We start from the raw sequence: 17,932 nt of genomic DNA, 5'->3' as shown, positions 1-17,932 counted from the left end.
ATTTCAGTAGGGTAAATATAAAATACAAAAGCTAACTCAAAGTCAACATCGCAAGTGGGATGATCTCCAGTCTTTGTGTTATGATCACTCGATGAAGGATCATAACGAAATTCTTCATTATCTGCTAACGTCTCAAGCCAAATTAGTTGATTATCTGCATATAATTGAGCTCCCCAATACCTGTTATCTTGTGAAATTTTGCCTTTAAACCTCGTAAAAGTGGTAGCATTATTAAGTTGTGATCGTTTATTTGAAGACCATGGGGTACTACTATTATTTGAATACGAAATAGGTTTCTCCCATGATAATTAATGAAGGTTTGTTTGATCATGGGGAGTCGAAACTGTCAAAGCTCCTGGATCCCAAATAAAATCAAAATTATCTTCTTCTATTGCTGGGGAATATTCATCTTCATCTTCTTCAGTTTCAACTTCGTTGTGATCTTCATGTTTAATATCAATAGAATCATCCTCTGTTAGTACTTCTTTATAGTTGGAATCATCTTTTTCAACTTCTTGTTCTTCTTCTTCTTTAACTACAACGTCTTTATAATCAACTTCGTCAACTTGTTCAAACTCTTCTTTTTCTTCTTTTAGTACTTCTTCATGGTTAATGGAAATAAGAGGTTGTGAATAATAATAGTACGGTGGTGGTGGTGTATAATAAGAAGATGGAGGTGATGGTGAATATGGTGGTGAGTACGGTGGTTGTGTATAAGAGTACGAAGGTGATGTGAGACATAATTGATGCGATAAAATTTTATGATTCGAAACAAGGATGTCGTCTCCCGGAATGTCATATGAATCATAAAATTTGGTCAGACATTGATGTTTCATATCTCGACTAGGATTTAGATTTGATGAAGGAAAATTACTTCCTTCTTCCTCCTCCGCCATTGACTGAATTTTGTTCTTTTTTCCGTGAACTTCTCCTTCAATATCATCGATCTTAGTGATTGAAGTAACTTCGGAGAACTGTCTTCTCAATTCAATTTTTGTTTCTACACATGACAAACATTCATCGAGAGGAAGAAAACCATACCTGAAAATACTTTTCAATGTATCCCAATCATCAATGATCGATTTTCCTTGATCAATAAGTCTCCATTGCAGGGCATTATATTGTTCATAGATTCTTTCGGACATATGTTGCTCAACCAAAAAAACCTTATCTTCGTCGGGAACGTCTTGATTTCTGAACCAATCTTCCATGTGTTGAATCCAGAAATTTATATGAAATTGACCTTCGAAGGGTGGAATTTTAGAAATTTGATGAATTTTTCTTTCATCTTATCGATCAATATAAAATTGAGTTGTATCTCGAATAGGATCCCAAGATAAACGTGGAAAAAATTTCCAACATTCAAAAGGAGATGTATCCATAGATATATTTTTTTTTTTTTTGTAAAAAAAATCCAGAATTTTGATGGCTCTGAATAGCACTTGATGTAGACGCAGCGGAATTAAAATAAGAACAATAAAATAAACGAAGAACTGTAAAGAAAACGATAAATAAACTAAAACTTAATTAACTTCAAAGGTTTTTCTCTTCAATCTGAATATCAAAATAGACTAGACCTCCTTTTATAGGATAATAGACTTTCCTAGATAGACTCAAACTAGGATTCCTAAATATTAAAAATACTTAAAGCATAGAAACTCCTAAATAATAGAAATACCAACATAAGGTAATTTCCTAATCCTAAACTAACTAAGACCACTAACGTGGCCGACTAGGGCAAGGGCGCGTGGGTTTGCGGCCTTCACCCGTATGCGCATGCATCAGAAACGCTAGCCATGTAATAAAGCAATGCCTCGGAACCCCGCCGGCAAACCATACTAAGTCAGCCCACACTGCTTTCGATCTGCATGCCCTTAAAACTTCATGTTTCCTTAAGAGAAAACCTCCCCGTGTGACTAGGGGCCCAGACCACTTCATTGGCCAGTAGGGCCGTGCCTGAGAATCCGGGGGCCCGATGCTAAATTTGTTAGTTGGCCCCCCTTGTATAAGCAAACGTAAAATCTAAATTTTTGTACGCATTCGGTTGCTTTTGTGTATGTCAAGGTTGTGGCTAACTTTTTCATCTCACACATTAAATTATAGTTTAGTTATGAATGATAATGAGAGTTTGGATAGAGATTCATATGATAGAAAGAATGAGAAATTTTAGAGAGGAGAAAAAAAATAAGGATTAAAAAGAAAGTTATGTGTCAAAGAACAAATTGCGTTGCGATAAAAGTTATAGAAATATCATGTCGCAAGAGAGACTGAGAGAAAGGAGATTTGTGATAGTTAGAGAATAGTTTTGTTGTCCTTATTGGCTTTGGGATGAAAATACTACATCTTATACCATTTTTTTTTGTTGACATGTATATTATACCACTTGAATCATTGGCCATTAACGTTTCAATGTGACCTCTTCCAAAAAAATTAAGAAAAAGTGCTACCGGTAGCACTCGAACCCAAGACCTCTAGCCCAAGAAATGTACGGTGCACCAGCTGAGCTACTTCACAACTCACACTAATCCTATAACCTTCCCGGTTTAAAAGGGTTAATAGATGGCCAAAAACTTGAAAAATGACCCTTTGTGGTGGGGGGCCCTGTGCGGGCGCACGGCCCGCACCCCCCACTGCACGGCTCTGTTGGCCACCAAAGTGTCTACCTCGACCGACAAAGCCTCAGAAGCTATTTCTCCTAGCATACAAGCCACATGAGCGGGAAATTTCCATCCATTCGGCCCTAAAAAAGAAGAGACTAGGACCTTCCTGTGTAAATAAGAATTATAACGAAATATGGTGTCAAAATCATGGAAAACTAATCCCCGCGAGTGCCATAGATCTGTCCAGGGAATAAATTTTTAGTAATTAAACGCCGCGACTTTGGAGAATAAAGAAAAATCTTCAGGGAATAAATTTTCTGGGAAGTCCATGTTTCTTTGTAAAATCAGCAGGGTATATTTTTCTACAAGGAACACAGAAAAAATTTACAATTTACATAATTAACCTTAAGTAAAAAAAGTTTTTTTTATTGTAAGTCATTTTTCTTTGTTTCTTCTTTCCCCTCCTTTTTCTTCTTCTCCGAAGAAGAACTCATCCATCTCATCTCCTCCATAACTTTTAGCGAAACTTTTTGTTCTTCCTTCTCCATCACTTCTCTTACTTATCTTTTCCCAAAAGCTTCAATTCCTACTACCCTTACTTCTCTTACTTATCTTTCTCAAATCTTCAACTCCTATTACTTTTACTTCTCTAAAATCACAAACAAAGTTAGAGAGATAAAGAGGGAAAAATATTCTAAATCCAAAAAATCATCAAACAAAATCTCTTGAAGCTCTTAATACATCTCCTATGGGACGTCCAAAACAAGTTTCTTCATCCATTTATCTTCTCCAAAAGAGGTAATCACGTACATTCTAAACCCTAAAACTTAGTTAATTTTGAGTCGTAAAACATATTTTTGATCACTTCTAAACATATTAGGTTTGTTCTCCATATTTTTAGGGTTTAATGATTGGAAGTAAACAAAGATTTGGAAAAAAAAGATGAAGAAAAGAAGAATCACGGAGTTTAGAGTGTAGATCCCTAGAAAGATTTTGTTTAAGTTTATAAAAATAATTTTTGGGTTCCTAGTCCAAAAATCTACACCTAAACATCCATTTAGTCCACCCTAATATTAATATAGGATTTTAAGCTAAAATAATAATTATAATGGGTATTAGTCCAAATTGACCAATCTCTATAGAAAAAACAGATCTCTATCATTTCTATTTAATCATACCCATTATAACCTTTTATATAAGAAAAATCCCACTTTTGAAAACCAATCCCCAACACTCTGTTTCTTTTTGTTCTCGGATTCATACCCATTATAACCTTTTATATAAGAAAAATCTCACTTTTGAAAACCAATCCCCAACATTCTCTTTCTTTTTTTTCTCAGATTTTTTCGATTGATTTCAAACTTACTGTCTGTTTCGCAATATACACGTTATTTAATATCAATTACGTATATTTCTACAACAAAACACATTTAATATAGTTAAAGTATGTCTAGATGTCAAAGTTATAGTGCTTTTTTGTTTATTGATTCTTGTTTTGTTTCATAAATAACGTGTAATTTATTGTTAAAGTTTCATACTTTATTCATTTTCTTTTATACGTGTCATACATAATACATTATGTATCAACAATGTTTCTTCCAAAAGGGAAAAAGACTAAAATCCTATTTTCTGGAAAGATTGACCTTAATCCTTTTTGAATTTTATTTTTGGCCTAAAACCCGTGGACCCTTATAAAAATTCTTTGTAAATTTTTTTATAGGATCTTCTAGAATTTTAATTTTTTAACTCACAAAATTGAAATCCCTATAGCAACAAATAGAAATAAAAAAAGTCAATCTCAATTGACTAATTTTGTAGTTTTCTAGAGATTCTTTACTCTCAAAGCCACGGCCTCATTAAAATACCTAAATTTTTTTATCTTTTCATTTTTCCAACTTTTAGACTTTAATTTAGACTAGTTTAAGTTCACATCACAATATAATGGTCAAAATGATGAATTAGTCAAAATATGTTAATGTAAAATTACATACAAGCCAAAAACTGGAAAGAAATCCAATTAAAAACAATATGAACAACCAAATTTTCGTCTTTTCAAAGAGAAATAAGGCACATACATTAATAAAGAGAAAATTTGTCCTCATAATCGTCATCTATTACGATTATAGCTTTTGTACTTTTTGATTTTGGAAAGTAATATTTGGTCTAGTATATGGTCATTTGGGTCATTTTTTGTCGGGTCTAGGTAGCATATATTGTTGTTTGACTATTCGCCTCACGAACCATTTTCGAATTAAATAATACAAGTAGTTTGTCATGTACTAGGCATCAATCTTGCACTTCCCAAATATAATGAAATTCATTTCATTATTTATCCAGAGATTCATCTTTCCTAACTTCTAGGCTTCTAGCCACAAACCTAGAAACATAAACGTGGAGTGACAGAGAGAGATAGAGAAATTCAATCCACAAATATTCCTCTCCTACCTAGCTTCAAATAACATGTTCACTCAAACATTTCTATTGAGGTGTTGTTTCCTTCTTCTTTTTTGTTAAATCTGAAAATGAATTCTAAAATAAATAATATGTAGTTTACTCAGATTCAGATGTAGAAATAAATAATTAACGTCTAAGAAAGTATTGAACTAAAAATATAAAAGTGATGGGCACTGAAAGTCAATGTCGAGTCAAGATAGATATGGCCATGACCGGTTGAGAAGGTAGAGTCGTCTCTGTCTCTTGATGGATTTTTTCCCTCTAAATCTTTGCGACTCTTAACCCATTTTAGTATGGGCTTGACTTGGTTTTTGACTTCCCCTGGCTCACTAAAAGTTTATAGTCGTTGGATGAACAGAACAAGATTCTCTAGTCATCTGTAGATGAAAAATGATACTTCTCTCTAAATCATGTTTGTCCACCTAACTTGGTTGAGATTCCGCTAGCCCGGGTAGCAGACTGAGGTCATTGCTTATTCACTAAGATATGTTAAAAGAGAAAGCCAAAAAAAACTGCACAAACAACTCAATTAGGTCCTCAATGACATAATCACACCTTTAGCACTTATGAATATAAAAAGGGTATAAATGGATGAACTTTCCAATCAAACACAAACACTTCCATTCATATCTCTTTGTAAGTCAATCAATCATGTTACAGCTTGAGTTCTTAGTTTCATGCCTTCTTTTCATCATCCCTTTCCTCACTTTGTTCTTCTTTTTCATCAAGACTACTACTACTAGCAAATCCACTCATGATTCATCTCCATCTTCAACTGTAGGATTCCCAAAATCTTACCCAATAGTTGGTTCTTATTTGGCAATTTACGCGAATATACATCGATTTACAACTTGGAGTGCTGATATTATCAGGAACTCCCCGAACGGAACTCTCGTTCTTCAACGAGCTTTCGGTGCTCGTATAGTCCTCACTGCTAATCCTGAAAATGTCAAACACATTCTCAAGTCTAATTTCTCTGTTTACCCAAAAGGTGATTTCTCCACAGCTATTCTCAATGATTTCCTTGGTACTGGTATTTTCAATAGTGATGGTGATACTTGGAAGTTTCAGAGACAAATATCTAGCCATGAATTTAACACCAAATCTCTTCGTAAATTCGTTGAAGATGTCGTTAAGACTGAGCTTTATGATCGATTAATTCCAATTCTGTCATCAACAATTGAGAAAGACTCTGTTCTCGATCTTCAAGATATCTTACAAAGATTTGCTTTTGACAATATTTGCAAGATTTCTTTTGGGTTTGATCCTGAGTACCTAAAACCATCACTTCCGAAAACAGAATTTGCAGCTGCATTCAATGAAGCAACTCAATTAAGCACCAAAAGATTCAGTTCTATCACACCCTTAGTTTGGAAACTAAAAAGATTTCTCAATATCGGATCGGAGAAGCAACTTAAACAAGCTACTTCGAAAGTTAGAGAATATGCGAAAAACATTGTAATACAAAAGAAACAAGAACTCAAAGAGAAATCTTCATTAGAAGCTACCGATCTTCTTTCGAGGTTCATGAACTATGAGAATTTAGATGATGATTTCTTGATAAATATTGTTATAAGTTTTATACTGGCAGGACAAGATACTACTTCAGCAGCATTGACATGGTTTTTCTGGTTGGTTTCGTGTCACCCGGAAGTAGAAGAAGAGATACTAAAAGAGATAAACCAGGCGCCAGAGGATACAAGTTACGATGATATTAAGGACATGACTTACATTCACGCATCGCTTTGTGAGAGCATGAGGTTGTACCCGCCTGTCCCAGTCGACTCTAAAGAAGCTATCAGTAACGATATTCTACCAGACGGAACAATTGTGAAGAAGGGAATGAGAGTAGGATATCATCCATATGCAATGGGTAGGATGGAAAATATATGGGGTCCAGATTGGGAAGAATTCAAGCCAGAGAGATGGTTAGAGAGGGACAAAGTTACTGGGAAATTGAATTTCATACCCAAGGATTCATATACATATCCAGTTTTTCAAGCAGGGCCAAGGGTGTGTTTAGGTAAAGAGATGGCATTTTTACAAATGAAGATGTTAGTAGTTGGAATTTTACGTCGATTTCGAGTTGTTTCTGCAATAGAAGAAGGTTCTGGACCAGTTTTTGTTGTGTTTCTTACTTCGAAAATGAAAGGTGGTTTTCCGGTGAAGATTGAGAAGAGGGCTTGAAGCATGTCTAGTTATATATTGTGTTAGATGAATCATGTGGTTTATGTATTAGGTAGTTCATGAATTGAGAATGTTTATAGGTCGAGAATACTAATTGTTAGGAATCTAGGGAGTCATCTTTTAGCTTATAATACTTGTGTAATTGTCATTTGTTATAATCCAAGTTCGAGTGAGTTTTCTAATATACGAAGAAAGTTTGGGTTTTTCAGTCTTTATGCGTGCCTTCCAATATTTCCAGCAAAGTGGTATCAGAGTCTCTGATGAAACGTATGACAACAAACAGTAATGGAATGTTCCAATTCCAACTTCCTCGTCTTAGTAAGGGAACCTTTGATAATTTAGCAATTCGTGTGATGGCCTTGCTCAGGTCACTAGATGTAGAGAAGGCTATGTTGAGCACGAGAACCTGTATGATTTTCACTCACTCTTTTCATCTCTCAGTTTGATTTTCTTTTATTGTTGGATCAGATTCTTGGCAAAGTTTCTAAATCACATAGATTTTCAATTGCCAATTGGTTTACTTTCTAAAGGTGTTACATAATTTAGTTTAGATGATGTTGGGTTAAATATTGGTCAGCCTTGTCTAAGCCAGGAGAGAGGTGGACTCTTAAGAACTCAGCCACTTGAATCCTGACATGGGAGGTCGGCACGAATCTCCTAAGCACCTTGTGACTTAAAGGCCAACAGAAGAGTAGATCTGAGTCAACTTTGCAACCTACGTCCTGGAAAAGGAGGTTGTTAAAAATATGCTCGCCACCTTAATATCTACTATGTCCAATAAAAATGTCGGTTATGCTGAAAGCCAAATAGCGTCGAATACATGCTCGCCTTATCACAAGATACGATCATATGGGGCTATGATCAGAAAGATTCTATTAACGGTACTGTTGCAAGCCCTCCTTTAAGCTCACCACTACTGTCACACAAGCCTGTATAAACAAAAAAGGTTTGCCCTAAAAAGGTGTTCGATCTCTGGTCCGTAGGCGGTCGTGGGCCCACTTGAGACGGGCCGGCGGCCGGCCCAACCTGCTTGACACCACTAATTTAGAAGTAGAAAGTGGGGTGAAAAGCCAAGGAGACAAGTTCAGTCAACATTTCCTTGTATGAGAACATAGGAAGCTTCTGTGTGCTATTTTAATGACGTCCTCACTTAGATATGCAAAATAGCAAAAATAAATTAAACCCAAGGCTCAAGAGTCAATTTTAATCATATAATCACAACTTGTAGTATTTAAATTAAAAAGGGTATATAAATTGATTAATGAACTCTTCAATTTCTCAAACACAATCTGATACTCAACCATGATAGAACTTAACTTGTTACTTTCATGGCTTCTTTTCATCATCATCATCCCTTTCTTCTTCTTCTTCTTTCTCATCAAGATTACTCATTTCACCCATCAATCATCATCATCATCTTCAACTACAAGATTTCCTAGATCTTACCCACTTATTGGTTCTCACTTCTCTCTCTATTTGAATCGAAATCGATTCACTTATTGGATTACTGATATTCTTACTAATTCCCCAAATGGAACTTTTGTTCTTAAAAGAGCTTTTGGTTCTTCTATTGTTTACACAGTTAATCCTGAAAATGTCAAACACATTCTCAAATCAAATTTCTCTGTTTACCCAAAAGGTTATTTCTCCACTACCATTCTCAATGATTTCCTTGGTACCGGTATTTTCAATAGTGATGGTGATACTTGGAAGTTTCAGAGACAAATATCTAGTCATGAATTTAACACTAAATCTCTTCGAAAGTTCATCGAAAATGTCGTTAAAACCGAGCTTTACGATCGATTAATTCCGGTTCTGTCATCGAAAGTTGAGGAAGACTCTGTTCTTGATCTTCAAGATATCTTACAAAGATTTGCTTTTGACAATATTTGTAAAATCTCATTTGGGTTTGATCCTGAGTACCTAAAACCATCACTTCCAAGAACAGAGTTTGCAGCTGCATTTGATGAAGCAACTCAATTAACCACCAAAAGATATGGTTATATTATACCCTTAGTTTGGAAGATTAAAAGATTTTTCGGTATTGGATCGGAGAAGAAACTTAAACAAGCTACTTCGAAAATTAGAGAATATGCGAAAAACATTGTGATACAAAAGAAACAAGAACTCAAAGAGAAAACGTCGTTAGAAGCTACCGATCTTCTTTCGAGGTTCATGAAGTATGAGAATTTAGATGATGATTTCTTGATTAATATTGTTATAAGTTTTATACTAGCAGGACAAGATACTACTTCAGCAGCATTGACATGGTTTTTCTGGTTAGTTTCGTGGCACCCGGAAGTAGAAGAAGAAATACTAAAAGAGATAAACCAAGCACGAGATGAGCCAGGTTACGACGAGGTTAAAGACATGACTTATATTCACGCGTCCATTTGCGAGAGCATGAGGTTATACCCGCCTGTGCCTTTCGACTCTAAGCAAGCTATCGCTGACGATATTTTACCAGACGGAACGGTAGTAAAGAAGGGAACTAGGGTGGGATATCATCCATATGCAATGGGTAGGATGGAAAATTTATGGGGTTCAGATTGGAAGGAATTCAAACCAGAGAGATGGTTAGAGAGGGATAAACTCAGTGGAAAGTTGAATTTCATACCCAAGGATTCCTATACATATCCAGTTTTTCAAGCAGGACCAAGGGTGTGCTTAGGTAAGGAGATGGCTTTTTTACAGATGAAGATGTTAGTAGTTGGAATTCTTCGTCGTTTTCGAGTGGTTTCTGCAATAGAGAATGGTTCTGAACCAGTTTTTCTTGCATTTCTTACTTCGAAAATGCATGGTGGTTTCCCAGTGAAGATCGAGGAGAGGGCTTGAATCCTAGTATTTCATATACATGTTGTCATGAACCAATTTTTGGTTGTTTCTGTAATTCAATTATTCGCTTATCAATAAACTAGTATTTCAGACTGTAAAATGTAACATTTTTCGTGGATCGATGAACGGAGGGAAGCTTGGGGAGCCCTAACTTTGCTAACCCACACTGGTAGTCAGAAATAGCAACGAAGAAAAAGCAGGAAAGACAGAAATGGCATCGCTGAATGTATATAAGAATCACAGGGCAGATCACAAGTAATGAGGTCTTCTCAGTTACAAAAAGAAACAGAAGAAACAAAAACACCATTAAAAGGTAAGACACCTTAATGTACAGGAAAACCCTCAACCTTACAAAATGTCTACTTATCCCTAAAAATGATCGGGTTCCTTTCCAAGTTGGAGTTTTCGTGCTTATGTTTAACACAGGTACATGCAGATCTAATATCCATAACTGGAGCCGTAAACTGGACCATAACCTCCTCCTCCGCTATTTCCTGCTGCAGGTCCACTGTTTGGTGGTGGTGAAGAATACATCATACTTTGTTGAGGATAACTATTGTAACCAGGATCAGTTGATCCGCTGCTCACTGATTTCTGTGCCGATGCTGCAGCAGCTTCAGCCATGAAATTCTGCAACAAAACAAGTGAGAATCGTTAATATCATCATCTCAAGAACAGAATCCAACTTAATCCACCAGCAATAAGGGGTTGTCGATCAACAAATAAGCAAATTTGTCAGCTTCTGTTTTTTGTTCTTTTTACGTTTCGAACAATTTTGTACAAGAAAAACTAAATGTAGTACTGTAATAGCACCATGACAAACTAAAGTTTCGGATTTTATGCACAGTATACTCCAAAGTTAAGTCGGCGAATTTTCATTCAGAAAGTCCAGGAGAACAGGGATAAAAAGTAAAGCAAACGAAAAAAGGTAAACATGCCATTGACCGAAAGCATGGAACAACAGTGTGTATCTGCAAAAGGGGAAAAATATATAGCAAAATTGGTGGATAAGGTAAGAAATTCATGCCTGTATTAGTTGCTGAGCCGTTTGGACCTGTGAAGCAGTTCCATTAATTTCAACAGTCATTTCTCCAGGAACACCCCTTGTTTCCTGTATCGTGATGGTTGCCCCACTTGCTCGTCGAATATAGCTAATATTTGCTCCCTCCGTCCCGATCACAGCATCAGCATAGGAGAGTGGCACTTGCATATGCTGTGTCACCTGCAGGCAGCAGTCAAATCCTCCAATTAAGACTACTGAACTAAGTCGAGAACATAGAGCCAAGAATTACACTTCAACAGAAATGTTAACAGAAAGGTGCATTGTAGGACCAAGGAAAACCTTTTTGTACGCATACCAAAAGTTTCCGCATTTACTTTCTCTTCACTTTCAATTTTCATTTCTTTGGTAGTGTGAATTTGCTTTGTGTAAGTAGGAAGAAAGAGTGTACCTGTGTAACAACTGATGGGGGAGGTTGAGCATTAGTAGAAGAGTGAGTCCCCATAGCTGGTTCTCTCCCGTACATTGATAGACCCTGGTGCCGCTGCTGCTTTCCCATTGGTGGAAAATCAGGTGGCTGATAATAACTATCTTGGTGCCGTGGAGGGGGCATATAATGGAGATTCGGACCAAAACCAGGGCCACCACCACCAGCATTGGGTGGCATCGGCGGAGGACCCCATGGCTGGTACGGTGGCACGTTACGATCCATTTGTGAGTTTGACATTTGCATCTGCAAATTTTTAGAATGAAGAAAAATTGACGATGTTATCACGTTGTGAAAATAAAATTTAAAGATGACAAAAAGGAGCAGTTCCTTTATAAATGCACCACAAGTGATGGATAATAGAGCTAAGGACTTACTTGCACTTCAAAAACTCCAATTACACTGCGGTCAACCAAAAACTTCCTCAGGTTTGCAGCAATCAGTTCAACTGCTTTATGTACTCCAGAAGGCTCTCCTAGTATCTCTACAACTCTGTCTTCTTCCAGAGAGAAAACAGGTAGATCTTCTGCAATGACAAAAAAAATGTACAGAAATGAGAACTGGATCGACAAAGATCCAACATAGAGACATATCATCTTAACAGAAACAGTCGATGCAGTTATACGCATATCACAAAATGAAGAAAATAAAGGAGACAATAAAATGAAGACAAACGATGCATACAAACAACGGCATGAGAAGTGAAAAGAACAAGCACAGGAAGATAGAAAGACTTCAAGAGAACCTGATCCAAGTACTCGTACAACACAACTTGAAGCGTCTTGAATAGTTTTTATGTTGGCACCCTGCTTCCCAATCAAAATTCCAGCTTGCGTAGCTGGGACAAGTAAACGTGAAGACACTTTACCACTTACTTGTGATTCATTAGCAGGATCACCATCTAATCCGTCACAAATACGTTTATGAACCCTCAGAAGAGCATCAATTGCTGGAGGAACAGGAACGTCTGGCTCCTCCTTTGCTGAAACCATTACCTGTGGAAGGAGCAACAGTGAGTCCAAAAAACCATTGCAATCAATTTTGCCAACAAAATTCACTGTTCTTTATACTTAAATGCTCTAATACTTATTAACGTCTGCCATCAAAAAATACGCATATAGATCCAAACTTTATGTCTCACGGTTTCTGTACGTCTCTCCTCATCCACCCCAACTAACTCGAGAAAGAGAATTTGGAATGTGGCTAAAACCTCCTAGGCAGATTCTTTCTGACGTCTGCAATCCGGACCTTCACGTCGGGATATGTATATATAACCAGTTATAACTTCTACTTTCGAACACAAGAAACTGGATTAAGTTCTCTCAAAACCTTCAACAATTGCAACTTACAAGAGATGATCTCTGAACTCTAATAATTCATTCCTTCAGATCAAAGTACTCTCTGTTAGGTAATGTCTCCTTTTGGCAACTATACAATAATTTTCACAAACAAAATACATTCCTTCAGATCAAAGACTTCACTATGTAAGTTTCAAGGTTCTAATTTATTTATGTTTACCTTATTTATTTTTTGGTGGCCAAAACCACAATTGGTTCCATAAATTGTATATTTAGAACAAATTAATGTAATATTCATTATGTTCAAAAAAACCATTATATTATTCCTTCTTAAGTAGTAACAATATTTTGATGCACCCATTCTTGTTTATCAGTAATATGTTTACTCATTTAACAAAGATTTTATATAATTTACGTTATCTTTTACTTGGTATAAGGGAAAAAAAGTTCACCTTACTATTAAAGAGTTTTAAAATAAATTATTTTTATGATAGTTTATTGATTCAGATCAAGCATGAGCAACTAGACAAATCAACCAAGTTCTGAAGTTACCATATAGAATGCAGAGCTCGTTGCTGGTAAGAATATTTGCCTAAAATATAGCTGAGCAGTTATAAGACCAAAGGTTTTCAGAAGGCGTAGTGCTCAGTGTTGATCCCATCAGACTGGACCGTTGGTTCTTCTAATTTGTTGTCAAATGGCAACACATTTGTTGCCTTAGGTTTCGGAACAGGACCTGCAAAGACTTATTTTGTTATAAAGATGAAAGGGGTTGAGTTTGGTTTGTTATCCTGTTAAAAGCCTGTTCTTTTTTATTTATTTATTGTTTCATTATGAACGCCCGTAGTTACCAATGACAAATTTTTTTTCATTACATATTTCTTAGGATTGGTTGGAAGAAGCTTATTATTTATTGTTTTTATTACATTATTTGGGTCACTTGTGGAAAACGAATTAATAAGGAGTGAGATGACAGATTCAATGGGAGCGCAAGTAGCAAAGAAACTTTATGCAGCCTTGAGAGACATCTGCAGGCAAGAGCCGACAGCCCGACACAATGTAAGTACTACTGAGAAGCACATCCTAGTGCGAATGACTAATAAGAGTCAAGACCTTTTTTGGGTCAGTCGAAAAAAATTAAGTACAAGTCCTTTGCAAGGAAAGACATATGTTTCCAAATGGTTGTGAAAGACATATGTTTCCAAATTAAGTACAAGTCTTCATGGGCAAATAGATGCCAGCAACTGTACATATATCCTACTGGATTTACCATTCGAAAATAATAAAAGCATAAATGGTGTTAACAAGGAAAGAAAAACATCCACCAATAAAATGTAAGCCAATCACTCGGTTATACAACAAAATAATGTTCTGATGAAGCTGCTCAAAGAGTGTCACACTGCTAACAGTTTCCATCAAGTGATAAAGATGAAACGAAGTGAAAAAGATATCTTCACATTTTTCACATGATGGGGCAAATGCCCAAAGTGAAGAACGAAAAAGAAAAAGAAAAAAAAGTGATTCACAATTCTCATTTGCAATAGATACATTTCCCACTTTTTTGCGAAAAGATCAAGTATATGTAATTAAAGCATACTATGCGCTTATAACACATGCATATAAAAATATGACAGTCCATGGTGAATGAAACTCTTCTAAAATCTTGATTATAACCCCAAAAAACTGATGCCCTAATGGCTATGGCTCAGACCTTTTAAACTCTAATAAAACCATGTGGTGGACGTGATATCCCATTGCTGGTAGCCCATTCATCTGCCTAATGGTCTTCCTACATCATGCATATGTCAAGATCTTCGATTTGAAAGATAATGCAAAACTAATTCAACTCTTAGACCACTTGGTAACTAGCTAAGTAGCTCATTCATATTTGAAAAGGGACAAGGGAATCGATTCAGACCCACATAACAGGATATAAATCAAATCCCTAATTCTAACAGAATAATACAAAAATCTTGACGAGAAGCAACTTACAGCTCTTGCTGGAGCGCCTGGAGGACCTTCCATAACCTTAATCCGTGCTCGTGTTTCCTCGCACATTTTCTTAATGAGCTCTCCTTTACGACCAATTAAGGCACCAACTTTCTGCGAAGGAACCAACATCCGGAAAACACTTTCACCAGGCCATCCAGGCCACTTCTTCTCAGCAGCTACAACTCCGGTATCACCATCTTGTCCAACTTTTTCATCGGTTTCAGGGTTCTCAGGCATCTCAGTCAGCTCATCAGCATCAAAATTCTCAACCGCCTCTGACATAATTGACTGAACAACCCACAAAGTTCATTTAGATAACACACACAATATCAAAATCATAGCCCACCAAAATGAAAACCCTCTCCAGAAAGAAGAAAACAGAGCTAACTTCGATTACAAAAAAAAAAACATTTATGGTATGAAAATGATGAAACACAAGAAATAATCAATGAAACATATCAAAAGAAATGATTGTACAAGACAACTGCTACATTTTTAAATGAAATCTTGACTCGGGTGCTCACAGTTCTCAAACCCTAGAAATAAGAAAAAGAAAATGACAAATTCCTTAAAACCCTAACTCCCCAAAGTGTCCTAAACCCTAAAAATCGGAAACTTCACGAAAGATTGTTCGGACTAAAGATATAACTGAAAATATACCTTCACTTACCACTGGAAAGACAGAAGTCGTTAATGGCGAATCAGGTAGACGAGTGATACTAGCGCGAGGGACGGAAGGAGAGCGAGCGAGCGAGCGAACGCGAGGGACGGAAGGAGAGCGAGCGAATGAGCGAGAGAGAGAGAGAGAGCGCGAGGGTTAGAGAAAGAAAATGATTGGGTGCACCAGGGGCTTGGTATTTAGACGTGCGGATGGTCCGTGTGAACTAGGGATGCTTTGGGGCCAAAAATAAGGGCGGATGCTTTGGGGCAAATAGTTGGGGAGACAAAAGACCTTCAGAAAAAAAATAGTCAATTTACTTTGACTCAACTTATTTTATTGAATTAGAGTTATTTTACTTTATTTATTTATTTTTTTAAATAGTGGCAATTTGAATTAAGGGTGGGAAAACGGTTCGGGAACCCCGAGACCCGGTCCAATCCGCCCGGACCGTTAGTACCCGAAGACCGACCGCTACCCGAGTCGGACAGACCCGACCCAATGATTCGGTTATAGGGGCGGGACTCGGACAGGCCCTCATATCCGTGTCCCGCCCCGACCTACACGTCTGTTACCCGTCCGACATAATCCGTCCGCTACCCGATGGTTTTAGTAAGCCCGATACCCGATAGAAATCATCGGCCCGGCTACCCGCGCAAAGATCCGCGTGTTTTCTTTAGATCCAACGACTGAGGTAGGGCGTCTCTTCAAAATAAACCTCAGACGTTAGATCTAATGAAAACGCCATTTGGTCTCTTATAAAAAGACTTCTCAAACAGGACTCTCATTCTTACCCTAATCACTGCCTTTCTCTCTCCGCCTCTCTCTCTGCCTCCCTCTCTCTCTAACTAGTTACCAGTAACCTCCATTATCCATTAGTAATTTATTCATCTCATCTCATGATCTCATATATAATCTATTAATCAGATCTCTATGTCTCACTCCCATTATCCTACTGACTCTCTATGACTACTGACTTCACTTTGTCTCTGATCTCTCTATTATTCAACAGTAAAAGCTACAACAATGGTTAGTAAAGTTATTTCTTCGATCTATTTCTACTGTTCTACTTCTACATGTGGGTTACGAGTAAATAAGATACGATGATGTTCGGTACTTCGGTATACGTCGATGATCTACGGATCAAATGACGTGATTAAGCCATTGGACTCATCTTAGACAAGTTAAAAATATTTGTATGATTTTATTTTATGGTATTATGTTGTTACTTGTTTTTTTTTGAAGGTTGTAAAATAGATCTTGATTCTCACGAATCAGATCTGTTTGATCAGACAGATCTACATCGTTGATCTGTCTGATCAAACAGATCAATTATCTGTTTTAGGATGTTTTAAGTAACTAGATGTAATTTTTGTAATGATGGGATTATGATATGTAGCTTTCTGAAACAAATCTGAACTCAACTCATTAGTCAGATTTGTTTGATCAGACAGATCGAAATCGAACCATTGATTTGTCTGATCAAATAGATTTGTTATCTGTTTCAGAAAGATGGAAGAAGTGGATCATTTGATTTGGTTGTATTATTTTTTAATTTTATGATGATGATATGTATCTTTCTGAAACAGATCTGAACTCATCTCATGAGTCGGATCTGTTTGATCAGACAAATCGAAATCTAACCAATGATCTGTTTGATCAAACAGATTTGTGGTATGTTTCAGAAAGATGGAAGAAGTGTATCATGTATTTTGATTGTATTCTTTTTTATTTTATAATGATGATACGTAGCTTTCTAAAACAGATCTGAACTCATCTCATGAGTCAGATCTGTTTGATCAGACAAATCGAAATCTAACCATTGATCTATCTGATCAAACAGATTTGTGATATGTTTCAAAAAGATGGAAGAAATATCATGCATCTTTTTATGTGATCATGATGTATGATGGATGACAATACAAAATTAATGGAAATTTTTATTTTTTGTTTCTTTCTGAAACAGATCTTACTCGTTTGAGTCGGATCTTTTAGATCAGACAACTCTAACCATCTGTCTGATCAAACAGATCAGAAATCTGTTTCAGAAAGATTAGGTAGTTGATAAAGTAGTAATTGTAGATTAGTAGATTGTTCTTTCATTTAAGTTTTTTAAAACATTTGTTTCTTTCTAAAACCTATCTTACTTGTTTTTTTTTTTAATATTTGTTTTTTACTGTGATGAAGATTAAATCGGTTTTCTTTTCGATGTTCTAGACTTTTGTTGGATTCATAGATCACTAGTCATTCTGTTTTGTGGATGCTTTGTTTAAACACTTAAAACGACTGGATTAATGAAGGCCGGTGGCCAAAGATTATTCTGTTTTCCAACAGAAGAACCTAGTCATGTAGTCTTACTCCGGAGATGTTGGAATGTTGTGTTTGTCTTAAAGATTGGTGGAAATACCAACTTAACGTTAC

General features: G+C 36.4%; 3 protein-coding genes across 8 annotated transcripts; 2 read left to right on the top strand and 1 right to left on the bottom strand.

The window, feature by feature from the left end:
* Positions 1 to 4,965: 4,965 nt before the first annotated feature.
* LOC147555234 (cytochrome P450 94A2-like) lies at positions 4,966 to 7,449 on the top strand. The gene has a single exon (XM_086662144.1). The coding sequence runs from the start codon at positions 5,646 to 5,648 to the stop codon at positions 7,239 to 7,241; it is 1,596 nt and encodes a 531-aa protein (XP_086518270.1). The 5' UTR covers positions 4,966 to 5,645; the 3' UTR covers positions 7,242 to 7,449.
* A 1,052-nt stretch (positions 7,450 to 8,501) lies between these two features.
* Positions 8,502 to 12,701, top strand: LOC147555233 (cytochrome P450 94A1-like). Of its 4 annotated transcripts, XR_015234751.1 has the most exons (5): positions 8,502 to 9,912; positions 10,208 to 10,389; positions 10,580 to 11,088; positions 11,172 to 11,394; positions 11,513 to 12,214. XR_015234751.1 is itself a non-coding variant. In XM_086662146.1 (2 exons), exons 1-2 carry the CDS (start codon positions 8,544 to 8,546, stop codon positions 10,225 to 10,227), a joined length of 1,389 nt encoding a protein of 462 aa, XP_086518272.1. In that variant the 5' UTR covers positions 8,522 to 8,543; the 3' UTR covers positions 10,228 to 10,502. The 4 variants fall into 4 exon arrangements, 2 of the variants coding, with proteins under 2 accessions (XP_086518272.1, XP_086518271.1); XR_015234752.1 differs by lacking the exons at positions 8,502 to 9,912; positions 10,208 to 10,389 and having other exon boundaries at positions 10,503 to 10,783; positions 10,924 to 11,088; positions 11,513 to 12,701; XM_086662146.1 differs by lacking the exons at positions 10,580 to 11,088; positions 11,172 to 11,394; positions 11,513 to 12,214 and having other exon boundaries at positions 8,522 to 9,912; positions 10,208 to 10,502.
* Positions 10,281 to 15,656, bottom strand: LOC147555232 (flowering locus K homology domain-like). 3 transcript variants are annotated; one of them, XM_086662147.1, is made up of 8 exons: positions 15,640 to 15,656; positions 15,524 to 15,603; positions 14,854 to 15,141; positions 12,309 to 12,558; positions 11,941 to 12,089; positions 11,528 to 11,809; positions 11,104 to 11,298; positions 10,281 to 10,706 (listed from the first exon to the last, which is right to left on the bottom strand). In XM_086662147.1, the coding sequence occupies exons 3-8, from the start codon at positions 15,133 to 15,135 to the stop codon at positions 10,515 to 10,517; spliced, it is 1,350 nt and encodes a 449-aa protein (XP_086518273.1). In that variant the 5' UTR covers positions 15,136 to 15,141; positions 15,524 to 15,603; positions 15,640 to 15,656; the 3' UTR covers positions 10,281 to 10,514. The 3 variants fall into 3 exon arrangements, with proteins under 3 accessions (XP_086518273.1, XP_086518274.1, XP_086518275.1); XM_086662148.1 differs by having other exon boundaries at positions 15,514 to 15,650; XM_086662149.1 differs by lacking the exon at positions 15,640 to 15,656.
* Between the last annotated feature and the right edge of the window lie 2,276 nt (positions 15,657 to 17,932).

The sequence above is a fragment of the Eschscholzia californica genome, unplaced genomic scaffold, assembly GCF_041429995.1.
Source record: "Eschscholzia californica isolate CP2 unplaced genomic scaffold, dmEscCali1.0.p SCAF_2, whole genome shotgun sequence".
In the NCBI taxonomy this organism is placed as follows: Eukaryota; Viridiplantae; Streptophyta; class Magnoliopsida; order Ranunculales; family Papaveraceae; genus Eschscholzia; species Eschscholzia californica.
Note: the sequence above shows the minus strand (reverse complement) of the source record. Positions and strands in the feature narration are given on the sequence as shown.